At 45.6% G+C, this 19,431-nt stretch overlaps 1 protein-coding gene across 1 annotated transcript in view; it reads left to right on the top strand.

The window, feature by feature from the left end:
- The window catches only part of LOC109908919 (caM kinase-like vesicle-associated protein), a 95,414-nt gene that overhangs the window by 63,593 nt on the left and 12,390 nt on the right, over nt 1–19,431 (top strand). The window contains exons 2-4 of the mRNA XM_020507750.2: nt 16,033–16,140; nt 16,444–16,575; nt 19,226–19,300. Of these exons, the coding sequence (XP_020363339.1) occupies nt 16,046–16,140; nt 16,444–16,575; nt 19,226–19,300 (302 nt within the window). The 5' untranslated portion in view covers nt 16,033–16,045. The remainder of the gene's footprint in view (nt 1–16,032; nt 16,141–16,443; nt 16,576–19,225; nt 19,301–19,431) is intronic.

Here is a 19,431-nt window from a genome sequence, read left to right as displayed (position 1 = left end):
CAATCAGAGACAATGATAATCACCTGCCTCTGATTGAGAACCGCCTCAGGCAACCATAGACTATGCTAGAAAACCCCACTAAGCCACAATCCCAAAACCTACGAAAACCCCCCATACACAAACACACCACAAAATAAACCCATGTCACACCCTGGCCTGACCAAATAAAGAAAGAAAACACAAAATACTAAGACCAGGGCGTGACAGAACCCCCCCCCCAAGGTGCGGCCGCACACTAAAACCCATAGGGGAGGGTCCGGGTGGGCGTCTGTCCACGGTGGCGGCTCCGGCTCTGGACGTGGACCCCACTCCAACCAAGTCTTAGTCCCCCTGTAACGCGTCCTTTGATTGGCGACGCACGCCGCCGACCTAGGCCTAATAACCCTCACCAAGGACCCCACTGGACTGAGAGGCAGCTCGGGACTGAGGTAGAAGCTCGGGACTGAGGGGAAGCTCGGGACTGAGGGGTAGCTCGGGACTGAGGGGTAGCTCAGCACTGAGGGGAAGCTCAGCACTGAGGGGAAGCTCAGCACTGAGGGGTAGCTCAGCACTGAGGGGAAGCTCAGCACTGAGGGGAAGCTCAGCACTGAGGGGAAGCTCAGCACTGAGGGGAAGCTCAGCAATGAGGGGAAGCCCAGTACTGAGAGGAAGCCCAGTACTGAGAGGAAGCTCAGGCAGGTAGTAGGCTCTGGCAGATCCTGGCTAGCTGGCGGATCCTGGCTGACTGGCGGATCTGGAAGATCCTGGCTGACTGGCGGATCCTGGCTGACTGGCGGATCTGGAAAATCCTGGCTGACTGGTGGATCCTGGCTGACTGGCAGATCTGGAAGATCATGGCTGACTGGCGGATCCTGGCTGACTGGCGGATCTGGAAGATCATGCCTGACTGGCGGATCCTGGCTGACTAGCGGATCTGGAAGATCATGGCTGACTGGTGGATCCTGGCTGAATGGCGGATCTGGAAGATTCTGGCTGACTGGCGGATCCTGGCTGACTGGCGGATCCTGGCTGACTGGCAGCTCTGGCTGCTCTGGCTGCTCCATGCAGACTGACAGCTCTGGCTGATCCATGCAGACTGGCAGCTCTGGCAGCTCCATGCAGACTGGCAGCTCTGGCTGCTCCATGCAGACTGGCAGCTCCGGCTGCTCCATGCAGACTGGCAGCTCCGGCTGCTCCATGCAGACTGGCAGCTCTGGCTGCTCCATGCAGACTGGCAGCTCTGGCTGCTCCATGCAGACTGGCAGCTCTGGCTGCTCCATGCAGACTGGCAGCTCTGGCTGCTCCATGCAGACTGGCAGCTCCGGCTGCTCCATGCAGACTGGCAGCTCTGGCTGCTCCATGCAGACTGGCAGCTCCGGCTGCTCCATGCAGACTGGCAGCTCTGGCTGCTCCATGCAGACTGGCAGCTCTGGCTGCTCCATGCAGACTGGCAGCTCTGGCTGCTCCATGCAGACTGGCAGCTCTGGCTACTCCATGCAGACTGGCAGCTCTGGCTGCTCCATGCAGACTGGCAGCTCTGGCTGCTCCATGCAGATTAGCAGCTCTGGCTGCGCTGCACAGGCAGGAGACTCCGGCAGCGCTGAAGAGGTGAAAGGCTCTGGCAGCTCTGAACAGGCGAGGCGCACCGGAGGGGGAGCTGCCACCGGAGGACTGGTGTGTGAAGGTGGCACAGGATGGACCGGACCTTGAAGGTGTACTGGAGAGCCTGAGAGCAGGGCTGGCACAGGACGTGCAAGGCTATGGAGGTACACAGGAGGCCTAGTGCGTGAGGCTGGCACAATCTTCACCAGCCGACTAACATGCACCTCATAACTCTCTCCTCCACTTTCCCCATTAACTCCTTCACAGTCTCTGCTTCACTCACCTCCAACACCGGCTCTGGTTCTGGTCTCCTCCTTGGCTCCTCACGATAAACAGGGGGAGTTGGCTCAGGTCTGAACCCTGACTCTGCCACACTCTCCCTGAGCCCCCCCCCAAGAAATGTTTGGTGCTGACTCTCGGGCTTCCTTCTGCGCCGCCGTGCTTGTCTCTTCAACTCCATTCTTCTATACCCCTCTTCGCACTGCTCCAGCAAATCCCAGGCGGGCTCCGGCACGCTCCCTGGGTCGACCGCCCACCTGTCTATTTCCTCCCAAGTCGTATATTCCAAACTTCGTAGCTCCTGCTGCCGCTGCCTGTCACCACGCCGCTTGGTCCTGGTGTGGTGGGTGATTCTGTTACAGTTTTCTTCCGTCGAAAGAGAGTCGGACCAAAATGGAGCGTGGTTAATACGATACATCTTTAATGAAGATGAAACACGATAATACAAAAATAAGAAACGGGACGTGAAAACCTATACAGCCTATCTTTTTAAATGTTTTATAAAAAATAATTTCTTATCTTCAATACCATTCATTCTTTACAACTCATAATTTTCATACATACTCAAATAATGGTATTCCCCGTCACCCTACAAACTACCTTTCCCTATCTCCCCGTCCCTAATCTATACCCTTGCAAATCTAAATGACACCCAGCCCTAAACCCCCCTTCCACCTCTCCCGAGCAGCATGCTGCCCCCACTTCCTCTCCTCCCTCTTCATCCTCCCCCTCAAATCTCCTTCCACCCTCCTCACTATCCCTTCCACCCCCCAATCTCTCCCTGTCTTCACCATGTTCTGCCTGGCTTCCCACAGCCCCCGTTTAAAGAGACTCATGAGAAGCCAGAGCAGAAACCTGTCCCTATCCGTCCCTCTCGCTCTCCCTACACCTCTCTCTAACCTGGCCCACGTCAATACAAAATCCCCCCTTACCAATTCTAACAACACCCGTGCCCTAGCCCATACTACGCCGGCAAAGGCACAGTCCCAAAAGACATGGCGCACAGTCTCCTCCCTGCCACAAGAGGATCTTGGACAGGTGGGGGATTGCACCACACTATACCGGTACATGATGGAACGTACTGGCAAGCACTTATGGAGGCTCAACCAATTCAGGTCCTTGAGCCTGTTGTCCAGACCCCGCGCCTGCACTCCCTCCCAGACCACTTCCGAGATGCCCACTACAGGCGCCGGACTCCCTGCCTTTCTGACCTCCTCGTACAGGTGCCTGTGATCTAAACCTACTCAGGCAACTTCAACCTCAGGGTGCGCACGCAGCCACTTGGCCGCATGACCAAAGTGCCACGGCAGCTGTTCTGCCCGAGGACCTGTGTTAGACCACACCATTACGCTTCTCGCCTGATACGAGAAAAACACCCGCAGGAGGTAACCGGACGGGTGTATCACTGGATGAGCAAGCTCCGTTAACAAGAAAGAAACAAAAATTGTGTCCAGCTTGAGGGGGAAATGTGGTACCTCCCTCCCCGATGGGACAGATCATGCGTGCCCTGGCGACCCACTCGCACCTGCCACTCCACATGAACTGAAACACAAGCCTCACTGGAGGCCTCCTCAGACAAGCCGGCAATGGGTAGATGTACGCCAAATACAAAAGAGACGGCAACACATCCACCTTTAGGACCAGGACTTTGCCCATAAAAGACAAATACCTAGCCTTCCACATTGCTAGCTTCCTCTGTACCACTGCGATACACATGTTCCAGTTTAGCGTCGCTGAGCCGGAGGTCTCAAAATGGACCCTGAGAATCCTCAGGGCCCCCTCACAGGGAGATAACCCCCCGGGCACATCCGTTCTACCGCGCCATCTACCGAAAAACTTGACGGGAGACTTTGCATGGTTCAGAACCTCTCCCGACGCTCGGGTGAAATCCCCAAAGATGGCAAGGGACCTTGTCAGGCACGAGTCCTTGCACAGCAGCAAGGAAGTGTCGTCGGCGTACTGCGTCATCTTAACACGCAGCCCACCACTTCCAGGGATCAACAAGCCTTCCACCCCTGTGTCTGCCCTAATGGCAGCCCCCAGAGGCTCCATGTACAGAACGAAGAGGAGAGCCGAGAGTGGGCACCCCTGCCTGACCCCAGACGAGAGGTCAAAAACGTCACCCAAGTGACTATTTACACTAACTCGGCACCCCGCTCCGACATATAATGTACGAATCCATCCTATGAACTTCTCCCCAAATCCTAATCGACCTAACACTCTGAATAAAAAGGATCTATTCACGCGATCAAAGGCTTTCGCCTGATCTAGCGCTGCTACCATTAAAGGCAGTCCTCTATCTTCAACCCAAGCGATGGAGTCCCTGATTAACTGTAGGTTCCATCTAATAGAGCGGCCCTCTACCCCACACGTCTGATCCTCATGAACGACGTAGGGAAGGGCTGTGCGCAACCGGTCTGCTAAAACCTTTGCAAGTAGCTTGGAATCTACGCACAGCATGGTCAACGGCCGCCAGTTGCCAAGGTCTGTTACTCCCCCCTTCTTATATAAAAGTGACAGCACACCAACAGCCATTGATCCCCCCGGGACCCCCGTCTCAAGGATGGCCTTCAAGACTTCGAGGACCACTGGTCCAAGTATACCCCAAAACTTGAGATAAAACTCAGCCGGCAGCCCATCCATCCCAGGCACCTTCCCTTTTCCCATCCTCCTAAGAGCGCTCTCAACCTCTTCTAGTGAAATCTGGGCCTCCATCACTTCTCTAATGCCCTGCTCTACATCTATTTCCCTTTCCTTAAATAAACCTTGGAAATGATCAGTTGTCACCCTGACCATATCCTCTGGTTCTCTAACTATACTACCATTTTCTTCCCTAACGCCATGCATTACCTTCCTACTCTGTCTGGCCCTAACCGACTTAAAGAACATAGCGGAACAAGTCTCATTGTGTTCTAGAAAGCCACTATGCGCACGCTCCAGGAAAGCTCGAGCCTTCCGCTCCTGCAACTCCCTGAGCTGCGCCTTTAGGGTAGCGGATCTCTCCCAGTCAAACGACCCGCCGAGGTTGCCTGCCTCGTACTCGAGTTCAATTAACCTTTGGATACGATCCACCTCCCTCCTCTCCTCCCTTTTTTTCCTCTTGCAATACCCTATTATAAAAGCCCTAATCCTCACCTTAACTAATTCCCACCACTCTAACACCCCCTCGCACATGGACCGGAGGCCTTCAAGCCTCCAAAAGAAACCATAAAACCCGTCAACAAAAGCCTGCTCCTCCAGCACATCCCTATTTAACTTCCAGTACCCCCTACCAAAGAGGCAGACTGGCGACCCCACCTGCAGGAGCACCCCGTCGTGATCCGAAAAGAAAACATGCAACAGCCGCCCAGACAACTTACCCAAAGACCTGGGTACAAAAATATAGTCGAGCCTCCGCTCAACCCCCCTGGAGTTGCGCCATGTAGGACCGGCCATTTTCGGAGTAGTGTGCAGACCACCATCAACCAGACCATGGCAAGCCATTAGCCTGGTAATGGCGCCTGCACTGCTATCCCCCCTATTCCTAAATCTGTATTAAAATCCCCCCCTATCACTAATTTCCTATTTGTGACACACAGGGGCGTCAGACAGTCCACCATCTCCCTCCTGTCTGCCACCACCTGTGGCACATACACCACCACTAATCTAAATTTACAATCCCTTATCGTGACATCCACCCCTATAACCCTCCCCTGCATTACCACAAAAGAATCCTCCACTTTTACCTCCCTGTGCCCACACAAAATCCCTACCCCCGATGAGTGCACCCCCCCAATACCCCAAACCGACTCCCCCTTGTCCCACTCCCTCTTAAACCTACTAACATCCCCTCCATCCCTCAGGTGGACCTCCTGTAAAAAAATAAAAAAATCTAACCCCACACCCTCCAAATAACTAAAAACCGCCCTCCTCTTAACAAAATCCCTTAAACCCCTTACATTTAAAGTAACAAAAGTAAAATTAGACCCCATGAAATAATAAAATAAAAACATGTAATACACTCAAAATCTAAACCCAGACAGAAAAAAAAAACAGGAGACTCACCCGATGCTCCCCTGCTCCATAACTACCGGTGAGAACATCATCCGTACTCCCGACATCCCCCCCTCTTCCTCCATCTCACCAACCCAGGATGCAGGAATAGTGTTTGGCTCCGGGGTGCCCTGCACCCTGGGTCTACCCCCACACTCCTCCCCCTCCCCAGTGGTGCAGCTGGTTTGGAAAAAAATCAGGGAGGCTGAGTTCCCAAACAAAAAACTCCCCACCTCCTCCTGTACCCAGTCCTGAGTCTTGTTAGGTGTGTCCCCACCCAACAGAAGTTGAGGGCCTGGGGAAACCAGCAGCAACCCAGAGGTTTCTCCCACCCCCATCACTCTCTTGACCAACCCCTCCCTCTCACTGTCGGCCAATCGCACCCTCCTCTTCATTCTCTTCTTTCGTGATGGCGGCAGTGGAGAGATACCACCCTCCCCCCCGCCAGCTCCTCCACCATACCCCTCATCTCTTCCACCAGGGCACTTTCCCCCCAGTCCACTTGCTCTTCCACCGTCTCCTTCTCCACCACTCCTCCCTCGCTTTCTTCTCTCTCATGCTCCTCCACTCGGTTGCCTTCTTCTGCCGCTTTTCCTGGTTCTCCCACTCCCGTGCCTTCCGTTTCTTTCTCTCTTCCATCCGCCTCTTCTTGCTCCTCCTCCTTCCTTGCGGCCTTCCCCTCTGGACCTGTACTCTGGTCATGAGGCGTGCTTCCTTCCCCTCCTCTTCTTCCCCCATCCCCCGCTCCTGCTCCCCCCCCAGCCGCAGACGCATATGACCTCTGATGAGCCGGGCACCCCCGCCACAGGTGTGCTGACGATCCACACCCGTGGCACGCCTTAGGCTTGTCACAATCCCTCGCCTCGTGTTCCTCAGATCCACAAAATCTGCATTTTCTTGTGCTGCACAAGGCGAAAATGTTGCCGTAGGCCATACAGCGCCTGCAAAATGGGGGCTGACGTGCATAAAACAACGTCCCCCTGTCAGCCCCTAGGGAGAACATAGCAGGAGGATGGAGGTAGCCACCATGTCCCTTTGGGTCCTCCCTGAGGAGGGCCTGGAAGCCTCTCCTCCCATTCCAAAACCCAAGGGAGTCTTTGAGGTGCCTTGCTGAGGAGACGTTATCCATGTATCTCCCCAGAAAGGCCCTCACCTCTTCGTCCTTAACGTATGGGTTGTAAATGTTAACAGTTACAACCCTAAAGTTGTTCTTCGCCAGGCTTGTTATTTCATAGTGGCTCATCGGCCTCTCACCTCCCACTGCTCTTGCCCTTCTCAGGATATCATCGTGTTTCTCCTCTGTATATAGTGCCACGTCGTATGCTCCCTCCAACGAGTTGCCTTGGAAACAAAACACATCCTTCACCGTCAGCTTTAGAATCCCCATCAATATTATCCTTCCAAAAGTTTCCCGTCCTAAAGGCTCCAACTCCTTTTCCTTCCAAGCAAACCGAATCGTGTTGGCCAGCCCAATCCCAGGGACCGACCGTGTTGATGTATTTAGCACCATCTCCGCAAGGAGAATGGCGCTCGTTCTCTTCTCTTCCAAAACATGGAAAAAAGAAAAAAACTAAGTGACTGAGCCTATCTGGTGCAAACTAACACAGAGACAGGAGCAATCACCCACGAAACACTCAAAGAATATGGCTGCCTAAATATGGTTCCCAATCAGAGACAACGATAATCACCAGCCTCTGATTGAGAACCGCCTCAGGCTACCATAGACTATGCTAGAAAACCCCACTAAGCCACAATCCCAAAACCTACGAAAAACCCCCATACACAAACACACCACAAAATAAACCCATGTCACACCCTGGCCTGACCAAATAAATAAAGAAAACACAAAATACTAAGACCAGGGCGTGACAGCTTGTTTCCTCCCTTACCCATATAAAGGCTTCAAAGTTTACTACTTTCCTTGTGTTCTTTCTAGTTATATTCAATTTCATAAAAAAATATTTTGCGAACAATTACATGATAGATTTGGACTAATGACCTCTGTCGATGGGGAAGTGGATGCCAGGCACTGTATCTAGACCTTGATTTATAAAATCACAATATCTCATCTACTGTACTGTACACAAGCTGAGTGCTAATTCATTATTTTGGCCCTCTGTTCCCCTCCTTTCATCCATAAAGGTTCACTTTGAATCGGAGACAGCCTTGACGTTAATGGGACTTTTTACTGTTATACAACCTTGCTGGGAAACGTTCATTAGCATATCTGCATGCAAGGCAGCTTTACTCTTCACAGCCTAATGGCTGCAAATGCAATAATTCACTTTTTTATTGCCTTTTGTAAACATACATTAGATTTAACATATTCATTGGTGTTATCACATCTGTCAGGGCAACTTTCATTTCATCTGATAGGAATTTAAAGGTGTTTAATTAAGAAACCCCTGCAGTTCAGATTTTCTCTGCCTCAATAAGGTTGCAGGGAAGGTGGGCGAGGCCCCTACCTCATATGTTACACATGGTTAGAGAAATAGGCTATGGAAATAGTATAATACTGTATTGAAAGAGTGTACTGTATGGATGTTGTCCACATTGTGTACAGTTCTGTAATTGGTTGTTTTGTCACCATACTCTTGCTAGTAGCAATTCAGGAGAAAGGGAAAAGGAAAGATGGATACCTCGTCAGTTGTACAAATGAATGCATTCAACTGAAATGTGTCTTCTGCATTTAACCCAACCCCCCGGGGCCTGGAGAACAGTGGGTTAACTGCCTTGCTCAAGCCACAAGGAATGCGACTAAACACACAAAACATCTCAGGGAGTATAAAGAGTCAATCCAGAATATGCCTTAAATGTGAGTCTTAAAATATTATGCCCTTTTTGTTTACTTCTTTATGGCTAGTTGCAGCATTTCATTTCAAAGTGTTTCCCGGGGGCGACCTTTGGCTGGGTCTTCTTTGCCTCTGACAGCACTGACATTCAGCCCACACTTAACCAGCCAAACAGCCCCTAGACTGGTCCTCTCCTCCATACTGCCTAGCCTCGCACTGAGAAAACAACACACAATTCTCCAGCCTGTCTCCACAGTGGCAATTTTCCTGCAATTATCACACGTTGCTCATTAATCCAAAAGCCAATACAGTAACATCTCTTCAATTTTCTCTAGACTCCTCTGTACTTATTGCCTGTTTGCATGTTTTCTGCCATCTTCTTTGTATTTCAAGTTGCTAGTACTGGAACAAAGTCAGGTTTGCTCACTATAACAATCCCTCTTCAAAGTCACCCTCAACAGCACAGCATATATTTTGAAGTCTTGGTTAGGTTGAGTGAAATGGTGTAATAACATGCTAAGTCCTCAAAGCCTTTATTTTCAGCGATCCTCTCTCTCATCGGAGTTAATGTTAGGGATGTTTATTTTGGAATGGTGCAAGAAAGAGGTATAGAGGGAGAAAAAAAGAGAGCGGGTGCATTCAGACAGCAATGCAACAATTGCACACACTTCCTCCATTGCATTAGAGAGAGATATAGAGTTAGAGACATAGAGAAATTATATTGAGAAAAAGAGTGAGAAAGAAAGAAAAGTAAACAACAAAGTCTCAGCAGAGACATTTCATGGTGGGATTAGGCAGGATGACAGTTCTCTTCTGTAGGTAAAGCTTACCAACCCAGACAGATACCACTAATTTTTCCATTGCATTCGTCATACCGTCAGGTAAAATAATCCCCTTTACTGCAGTGTTTAATCGGTGTGTTTAACTTAATCACAGTTTTATCCCAACACAAGAGGCAAGGGAGTTTCACATCAATTTCAATGGACATGAGAGAAATCTAATTTGCTCATCACCTTGCCTCATCGGAAAAAGTATGCTGCTTCTAACAATCTTGGCTCTTTGTCCTTATCCATTTTCCTTCTCATAATTCATTGCTGTGTCTGCAGAAAATCATCAGTGATATAGAAGGCCGCCCCCGGCAGGGCTACTGGCTGTGTGAGGGTCACACTGCCGAATGCTGTAAAGCATTTCACACAATCTCTTCACCCCATTGGAAGATTACAGTAGAAACACAGGATGATACTGCTCGACATATGCGGATGGTGATTACACTGTGTCATTGCATACTTGATATCACTGCCTTGTGCCTCTGGTCTCTAAGTGAATGAATCAATTATATGCGATAAGCAGTTTAAAGTGTGTACTTGAAGTTAATTCTTAGCCTTTTTTTTCAGAGAATCTAAGAATAAGTACTAAACTCAGCAAAAAAAGAAACATCCCTTCCTCAGGTCCCTGTCCTTCAAATATAATTTGTTAAAATCCAAATAACTTCACAGATCTTCATTGTAAAGGGTTTAAATACTGTTTCCCATGCATGTTCAATGAACCATAAACTATTAATGAACATGCACCTGTGGAACGGTCGTTAAGACACTAACAGCTTACAGATGGTAGGCAATTAAGATCACAGTTATGAAAACTTAGGACACTAAAGAGGCCTTTCTAATTGACTCTGAAAAACACCAAAAGAAAGGGTCCCTGCTCATCTGCATGAACGTGCCTTAGGCATGCTGCAAGGAGGCATGAGGACTGCAAATGTGGCCAGGGCAATAAATTGTAATGTCCGTACTGTGAGATGCCTAAGACAGCGCTACAGGGAGACAGGACGGACAGCTGATCATCCTCGCAGTGGCAGACCACGTGTAACAACACCTGCACAGGATCGGTACATCCGAACATCACACCTGTGGGACAGGTACAGGATGGCAACAACAACTGCCCGAATTATATCAGGGACGCACAATCCCTCCATCAGTGCTCAGACTGTCCGCAATAGGCTGAGAGAGGTTGGACTGAGGGCTTGTAGGCCTGTTGTAAGGCAGGTCCTCACCAGACATCACCGGCAACAACGTTGCCTATGGGCACAAACCCACCGTCGCTGGATCAGACAGGACTGGCAAAAAGTGCTCTTCACTGACGAGTCGCAGTTTTGTCTCACCAGGGGTGATGGTTGGATTCACGTTTATCGTCGAATGAATGAGCGTTACACCGAGGCCAGAGTACACCGTACTCTGGAGTGGGATCGATTTGGAGGGGGAGGGTCCGTCATGGTTAGGTGGGGTGTTGTGTCACAGCATCATCGGACTGAGCTTGTTGTCATTGCAGGCAATCTCAACGATGTGCGTTACAGGGACGACATCCTCCTCCCTCATGTGGTAACCTTCCTGCAGGCTCATCCTGACATGACCCTCCAGCATGACAATGCCAACAGCCATACTGCTAATTCTGTGCGTGATGTCCTGCAAGACAGGAATGTCTGTGTTCTGCCATGGCCAGCGAAGAGCCCAGATCTCAATCCAATTGAGAACGGCTAGGACCTGTTGGATCGGAGGGTGAGGGCTAGGGCCATTCCCCCCAGAAATGTCTGGGAACTTGCAGGTGCCTTGGTGTAAGAGTGGGGTAACATCTCACATCAAGAAATGGCAAATCTGGTGCATTCCATCAGGATGAGATGGACTGCAGTACTTAATGCAGCTGGTGGCCACACCAGATACTGACTGTTACTTTTGATTTTGATCCCCCCTTGTTCAGGGACACATTATTCCATTTCTGTTCATCACATGTCTGTGGAACTTGTTCAGTTTATGTCTCAGTTGTTGAACCTTGTTATGTTCATTCAAATATTTAGACATGTTAAGTTTGCTGATATTAAACGCAGTTGACAGTGAGAGGATGTTTCTTCTAATAACCAACCCCATCATCAGAGAGCTGTGTTTCCTCTGCAAGCCTGGTCTCATAAACTAAACGTTACATAGTAAAAGTAAATCAGGGACACTCAGATTAGTATGATATGTTACATTTGGTATGTTTATGTACTGTAAGACAGATGGTTACTTAAGACAAAAACGCAAATGTCTAGCAACCCAAAGGTTGTAAGTTTGATTCTCATCACAGACAACTTTAGAATTTTAGCCAATTAGCAACTTTTCAACTACTTACTACTTTGCAACTACTTAGCATGTTAGCTAACCCTTCTCCTAGCCTAGCTAACATTAGCCAGCTAGCTAATTTCAACCACCTAGCTAGAATTCGTAACATATCATACATTTGGCAAATTCGTAACATACAGTACATTTTGCGAATTAGTAAAATATTGTATGTTGTCATATTTATAAGATAGAGTATGAATTGTATTTCGTAACATATTACACAAAATGAGTGATGGACATCCAGTGATGGACATCCAGAGTAGAAAGCTAATCGGCAGTTCTGTGTAAGTCAACCTGAGCATGCACAAGTAAAGTGAGTCTGAAACCATGTTCATAATTATCCTTAAAGTCTATATGTTGGAGGTCAGGCTTTGTATGAAAAGTTTAAATAGGAAATTGCAGGAATTTTGACCAATAAAGGGTAGGTGGCCAAGTCTCAAAAAAGGGTTTTCAGTCAATCATATTTCATGGCTTTTAGAAAGGGCTCACAGAGCTTTTTTTTCCACTCACAGCTGTCCCCCAGTGTTACTTATGAAGATGAGATTACAGGGTAGCAATACAGACCAAATTGAATTGTCTTGAGTTTTGTTTGCGTGTTCTACAGTCTTGTAAAGATAGGGACTGGGACAGGTAATGTATCATCCATAACGTATTTTGGGGGGCAAAAGTTGTTATAAAACATTCACTTTCATCAAGGTTTTATATGGTATATAATTGGTTTTGTTACTTTCATTGTCAGTATCCTTTTTCAGCATTATGATATCCGTAACATTCATAACGCTTGTGGATGTGATGGATATTGATGTATAATATCTTGGCTTCAGAAGCTTGTTTATTCACCACCATTTGTGTGATTTTCTGGGATGTATTCTTCAGACTTTTACTGAAGCAATTCATTGTTGATATCTTGAAAATGATGTGTTTTAGCTAAGATTCTCTTGGGATATACAGTACATGCCGAAAGGCATTTCTCATACATGACAGTACTGATTTCTGGATAGAGATGTGTTTTTCAATAATCTGTGAATAGTCCTATAGTGTATTTTTCAATTGAAAGTCCCCCAGAATATTCTGACCTTATCCAGTGTCCAGAAAAATTGTTTGCTAGTATACGCACATGTAGTATACGTACATTTGCATATCTTGTACAATATTTCAGAAAAATTGTCGTGCAAAAAAAGTTGTATATTTGTGTCTTAATTCAATTGGTAAAGGTACATTTTTATATACACAGAGTGTACAAAACATTACGAAAACCTTCCTAATATTGAGTTGCACCAATATTGGCTGCATGTCCTTTGGGTGGTGGACCATTCTTGATACACACGGGAAACTGTTGAGCATGAAAACCCCAGCAGCGTAGCAGTTCTTGACACCTTCTACCATACCTCGTTCAAGTCACTTAAATATTTTGTCTTATCAAATCAAATTTATTTGTCACATACACATGGTTAGCAGATGTTAATGCGAGTGTAGCGAAATGCTTGTACTTCTAGTTCCGACAATGTAGTAATAACCAACGAGTAATCTAACCTAACAATTCCAAAACTACTACCTTATACACACAAGTATAAAGGGATAAAGAATATGTACATAAAGATATATGAATGAGTGATGGTACAGAACGGCATAGTCAAGATGCAGTAGATGGTATCGAGTACAGTATATACATATGAGATGAGTAATGTAGGGTATGTAAGCAAAGTGGCATAGTTTAAAGTGGCTAGTGATGAATTACATCACTAGCGATGCAGTAGATGATATAGAGTACAGTATATACACATACATATGAGATGAATAATGTAGGGTATGTAAACATTATATTAAGTAGCATTGTTTAAAGTGGCTAGTGATATATTTTACATCAATTTCCATCAATTCCCATTATTAAAGTGGCTGGAGTTGAGTCAGTGTGTTGGCAGCAGCCACTCAATGTTAGTGGTGGTCTGATGGCCTTGAGATAGAAGCTGTTTTTCAGTCTCTCGGTCCCTGCTTTGATCCACCTGTACTGACCTCGCCTTCTAGATGATAGCGGGGTGAACTCATAACACAACGCTTCGCGTTCTTACCCATTCACCCTCTGAATGGCACACATACACAATCCAGGTATCAATTGTCTCAAGGCTTACAAATCCTTCACTAACCTGTTCTACACTGATTGAAGTGGATTGAACAAGTGACATCAATAATGGATCAAAGCTTTGACCTGGTATTCACCTAGTCAGTCTATGTCATGGAAAGAGCAGGTGTTCATAATGTTTTGTGCACTCAGTGTATATAAAGGGTGTGGTTCCTGGCCTTGTATACTATTCAGGCTACCTGTAATTATCTAATCCTAAGGTACTATGCCTTTTGCTGACATTTTAAAAACATTCTAAAAGACAATAGATGTGTTATGAATTTGATCAAGACATCTTTCAGATTTGAATGTCTTTTTCAGACTTTGTAACATCCATAACGGATGTTTTTCCCCTCTAAAGTAATAATGGAAAAGACAATCTTTTCAAAATGATCATTTTTCTGTTCAGCTAAGCCTTTCCTTTGAAATGACAATGCGTATTTTGACTTAAGACTTACAAACTCAAACTTTTGCTAATATGTTCAGTCTCCCCAAAAAGCTGGTCCAGTTCATGTAACATCATAACACTTCTTATTTGCTAAATGTCTTCTTTTTTTGGGGATACATTCCCCCTAATGAGTACTGTAGACACACACATCAAAAGTTTAATTTATATTTTGTTTGTCCATTCTGTGAGACATTAAAGTTGTGATTTTACATGCAAATGTAAATGTTGCAATCGTCCTAATCTGTAATCACTTCCACTTTTAGGACACATGTTTGTTTGCTTAGATCTGTTACTTTAGTGGACATTCATTTTACCCTGGCAGCATCCGATAGAACTCATCAGGGCTTTAAAAAAGAGAACCATAACAAGGCTTTTATCTGTCTGTCTGTCTGTATGTATGTCTGTCTGTGTTATAGCCACTTGGGGAAAGACAATTTTATTTTTATTTTTATTGTCTTGTATGTGCATTAGTAAAATCCTGATGCGTTTGTTAATGGCGAGGCTTGCCAGACCAGCTCTGCTTTAATTTGAATGATGCTCTAGCAGGAGTCTATTTCTTTCCCAAGCTGCATTGTCTATTGGAGGGAGGGATCAAGGAAAGGTGAATGCTTTGTCTCGCCTGCACTTCACGACACAAACTCTCTCCTCGCCTGTGCTACACAACACACTGTCCTCGCCTGCACTACACGACACATGGCTACTTTGAAGAATCTCAAATATAAAATCTATTTTGATTTGTTTAACACTTTTATGATTAATTCATGATTCCATGTGTTATTTCATAGTTTTGATGTCTACACTATTATTCTACCATGTAGAAAATAGTAAAAAAATTAAGAATAACCCTTGAATGAGTAGGTATATTAACTCATTCACTTATCCAGATAGATTCTCTCTCCAAAATCAAACATTTGTCAATACACTCCTTTCTTTTCATGACTTCCAAAACAGACTTCCAAAACAACTCTATGGCCCTGTCTTTATTAAGATACAATACCCCCCAAAATAACATGCCAATTAAGCTGTCCATAAACTCCTCTACAGTACATTTCGATAGGTTGTTCTCCAGTTTCACCCAGTGCTCTTAGAGAAGTAGAAGCAGCACTGCGATTAGGTCCATAAATGTCATGCAGAACCATAAAGCACTTTCATTTTTCTGTGTTGTCTGGTGTTCTGCTCATAATCGGTCGCTCCTCTTCCCTGATTGGAAATACTTCACTTGTTGCCGTGGCAGGCTGGCAGCCTCGCTGATGGAGCACAATGCATTAGAGTTTCTATTCTCCTGCTCAGCCTCCGTTAGCATTTGGACCCCCCTGTCAGTCAGTTGCCTGCTGCTTTTAAAGTTGAGTCGCCTAGCAGCTCCTTGCATCACGCTCTGCAGCTCATCAAAATGTGGTTTTGTTAATAGAAGATTATCAAAGGCTTGTTACAGGAGCCAAGTGAAATAATCGGCTCAACAGTCGTACCATACTGTCTGCTGGCGTTGGCTGTTTATCAGTCCCTCTTTCTCGCCACTGGTGCCATGTTTCATGTTTTGGGGATGCTGTTTGATGTGGTGTGTAATAATGTACAGTCATGGTACATAGTGTGTGACATTCATTACATGATTCCAGGTCTCTCTCTCTCTCTCAGGGCAAGAGTGGCCATGCCATTTGGCTGTTTAACGCTCGGGGAAAAGAAGGATTACAACAATCCCTTAGAGGTGACTGATAAATATGACCTGGGACAGATTGTTAAATCGTAAGTATGCTGCTAGTGGTCCACCAGACTGAACAAACAGGAAATACAGGAACCCCACCATCAACCCTTTAGTCCGGGTTTTTCCTTTGTAGGATATGGCACCAGATTTGAAAATGTACTAAGTAAAAAATCTATCAAAAATCAAAGGACAAATGTGTTATTCAAGTCCACCTACAATGTATAGGAAGGCTGTTCCCATAGCCATAATGATAAAATCATAATCAAGGCTTTACTCATTTAGAAACACATTTACGTTTACTTTGGATGTTTATAAATGTGTGATTTTGTGCATTTCCTTTTCAGGGAGGAGTTCTGTGAGATCTTCAGGGCCAAGGACAAAAACACACTGAAAATGTTTACTTGTAAAAAGTTCTTGAAAAAGGATGGGAGGAAAGTTCGGAAGGCTGCAAAAAATGAGATCCTCATTTTAAAGATGTGAGTTGCTTTTATCAACTTTAACCTCTGCCATCTGTCATTTTGTGTCTGCATTCACAAAACTATTCTCTGTAAACGAATTTAGTTTTGTAACAGATGGTGTCTATTCCTGGAGGCTATGTGAATGTGTAATCTCTATGAGGAATACGATGTTTCGTTTCTATACACTTTATCTTCTGAAAGACAGAATGCGCACAGTGGACATCCATTAGAGGGAAGAACAGAGAAATGTCTGTAGCATTTTTTATGAAAAAGGAAAGCAAACTTCATCCCACTGAATGATCACACTGGGTAGCATTATTTTCTCCAACGGTGTTTATCTCCAACTATTTTTCTCCCATTAGGCTCCTTATTCATCATTCTGTGGCAGCCTCTCTTTCATCACATCCCTATCCAGTAAAACCAACATTAGCATAACCTGAGCCTTATCAAACAATTTGTTACAGGCAGCAGGGAACTCAAAGAACACAGATGAAAAAGCCAATGTACATAAAGGAAGATGAAAGTGTAATTTCTTGAAGGGTTATCTAATACCGTGGAGTCTTTTCTCCCAATACACAAAAGCATGACCTTCATCAGGCTTGCAATTTCAATTGTTTTCTTCAAATTCTCGACCAGGAGATTTGATTTATTTTCTTGTGGTTGGTGACCATTACTTTCAGTGACTGGAAAATATACCAGTCTGTCGGTCCAATCCCCTGAAGCACTGTTGAAAGCCAGCAGCACACCTACCACATACGGCCAATGGTTTCCATGTTGTCTAACATCTTAAGTGTTACACTCTGCATTGTTCATCGCCTCACTGACAAAACTCACCTTGAAGTTTCTTAGCTTGTGCAGTCGTTATCATGGTCATAGTCGAGCACTCTATACTGTTCTGCCACATAGTCGTCCTTGCACATACAGTACAAGTCAAAGGTTTGGACACACCTACTCATTCCAGAGTATTTTTACATTGTAGAATAATAGTTAAGACATAAAAACTATGAAATAACACATATGGAATCATGAACCAAAAAAGTGTGAAACAAATCAAAATAGATTTTATTTTTGAGATTCTTCAAAGTAGCCACCCTTTGCCTTGTTGACAGCTTTGCAAACTCTTGGCATTCTCTCAACTAGCTTCACGAGGTAGTCACCTGAAATGCATTTCAATTAACAGGTGTGCCTTGTTCAAAATGTATTTGTGTAATTTCTTTCCTTCTTCCGTTTGATCAGTTGTGTTGTGACAAGGTAGGGGTGGTATGCAGAAGAATGCCCGATTTGGTACAAGACCAAGTCCATATTATGTCAAGAACAGCTCAAATAGGCAAAGAGATATGACAGTCCATCATTACTTTAAGACATGAAGGTCAGTCAAGCTGTACAATTTCAAGAACATTTAAAGTTTCTTCAAGTGCAGTCGCAAAAACCATCAAGCGCTATGATGAAACTGGCTCTCATGAGGACCACCAAAGGAAAATCAGAGTTACCTCTGCTGCAGAAGATACGTTCATTAGCGTTACCAGCCTCAGAAATCGGCAATTAACTGCACCTCAGATTGCAACTTACGCAGATCAAGTAACAGACACATCTCAAAATCAACTGTTCAGAGGAGACTACGTGAATCAGGACATGGTCAAATTGCTGCAACGAAACCACTACTAAAGGACATCAATAAGAAGAGACTTGCTTGGGCCAAAAACACAAGTAATGGACATTAGAACAGTAGAAATCTGTCCTTTGGTCTGATGACTCCAAATTTGAGATTTTTGGTACCAACCACCATGTCTTTGTGAGACGCATTTATTTAGAATTCAAGGCACACTTAACCAGTATTGCTACCACAGCGCTCTGCAGCGATACGTCATCCCTTCCGGTTTCAACTTAGTGGGATTATAATTCGTTTTTTAACAGGACGATGACCCAAAACACACCTCCAGGCTGTGTAAGGGCTATTTGACCAAGAAGGAGAGTGATCAGATGACCTGGCCTCCACAATCACCCGACCTCAACCCAATTGAGATGTTTTGGGATGAGTTGCACCGCAGAGTGAAGGAAAAGCAGCCAACAAGTGCTTAGCATATGTGGGAACTCCTTCTAGATTATTGGGAAAGCATTCCAGGTGAAGCTGGTTGAGAGAATGCCAAGAGTGTGCAATGCTGTCATCAAGGCAAAGGGTGGCTACATTGAGGAATCAAAAATTTGGAGTATGTATTTATGTTTTTAATACTTTTTTGATTACTACATGATTCCATATGTGTTATTTCATAGCCTTGATGTCTTCACTATTATTATACGATGTAGAAAATAGTCAAATAAAGAAAAACCCTTGAATGAGTAGGTTTGTCTAAAACAGACATTCAACTCATACTTAAAGCACAGTACATTATTTATGGGTATACATTTTTCCTACATTAAGAAGATGTTTAAGCATGCAGATCTCACAGTCCTTTTTTAATTAAATTGATTGTTTACTGATGCATTTTTTTCCTGCACATGGTTGCCGTTCCTCTCGGCATGGCTGAAGCGTGTTGGAGCGTGTTATTCATGGGTGTTAATGTACTGATATACTGTACTGTATGTGTTTCAATGACGGCACCCCCATCTCTCTCCACCCCTCACACTCCTTTTGACTCTCCTCTCTCCACCTGTTGCCTGCTCTATCCAGGGTGAAGCACCCCAATATTCTCCAGCTGGTGGAGGTCTATGAGACCAGAAAAGAGTATTTCCTCTTCCTTGAACTGTGAGTTGAGTCGTCTGATTGGTTGAGATTGCGCTCCTGTCTTTGCAGCAGCAGGCGTCTATGTGTTGATTATGCACTCATGGGGAATGAACTGTAGTAGCCGGAGGCCATGTAGATATGAACACAGCTCT

This window comes from Oncorhynchus kisutch, linkage group LG1 (assembly GCF_002021735.2).
Source record: "Oncorhynchus kisutch isolate 150728-3 linkage group LG1, Okis_V2, whole genome shotgun sequence".
Lineage (NCBI taxonomy): Eukaryota > Metazoa > Chordata > Actinopteri > Salmoniformes > Salmonidae > Oncorhynchus > Oncorhynchus kisutch.
This window is presented reverse-complemented; position numbering and strand designations above follow the sequence as displayed.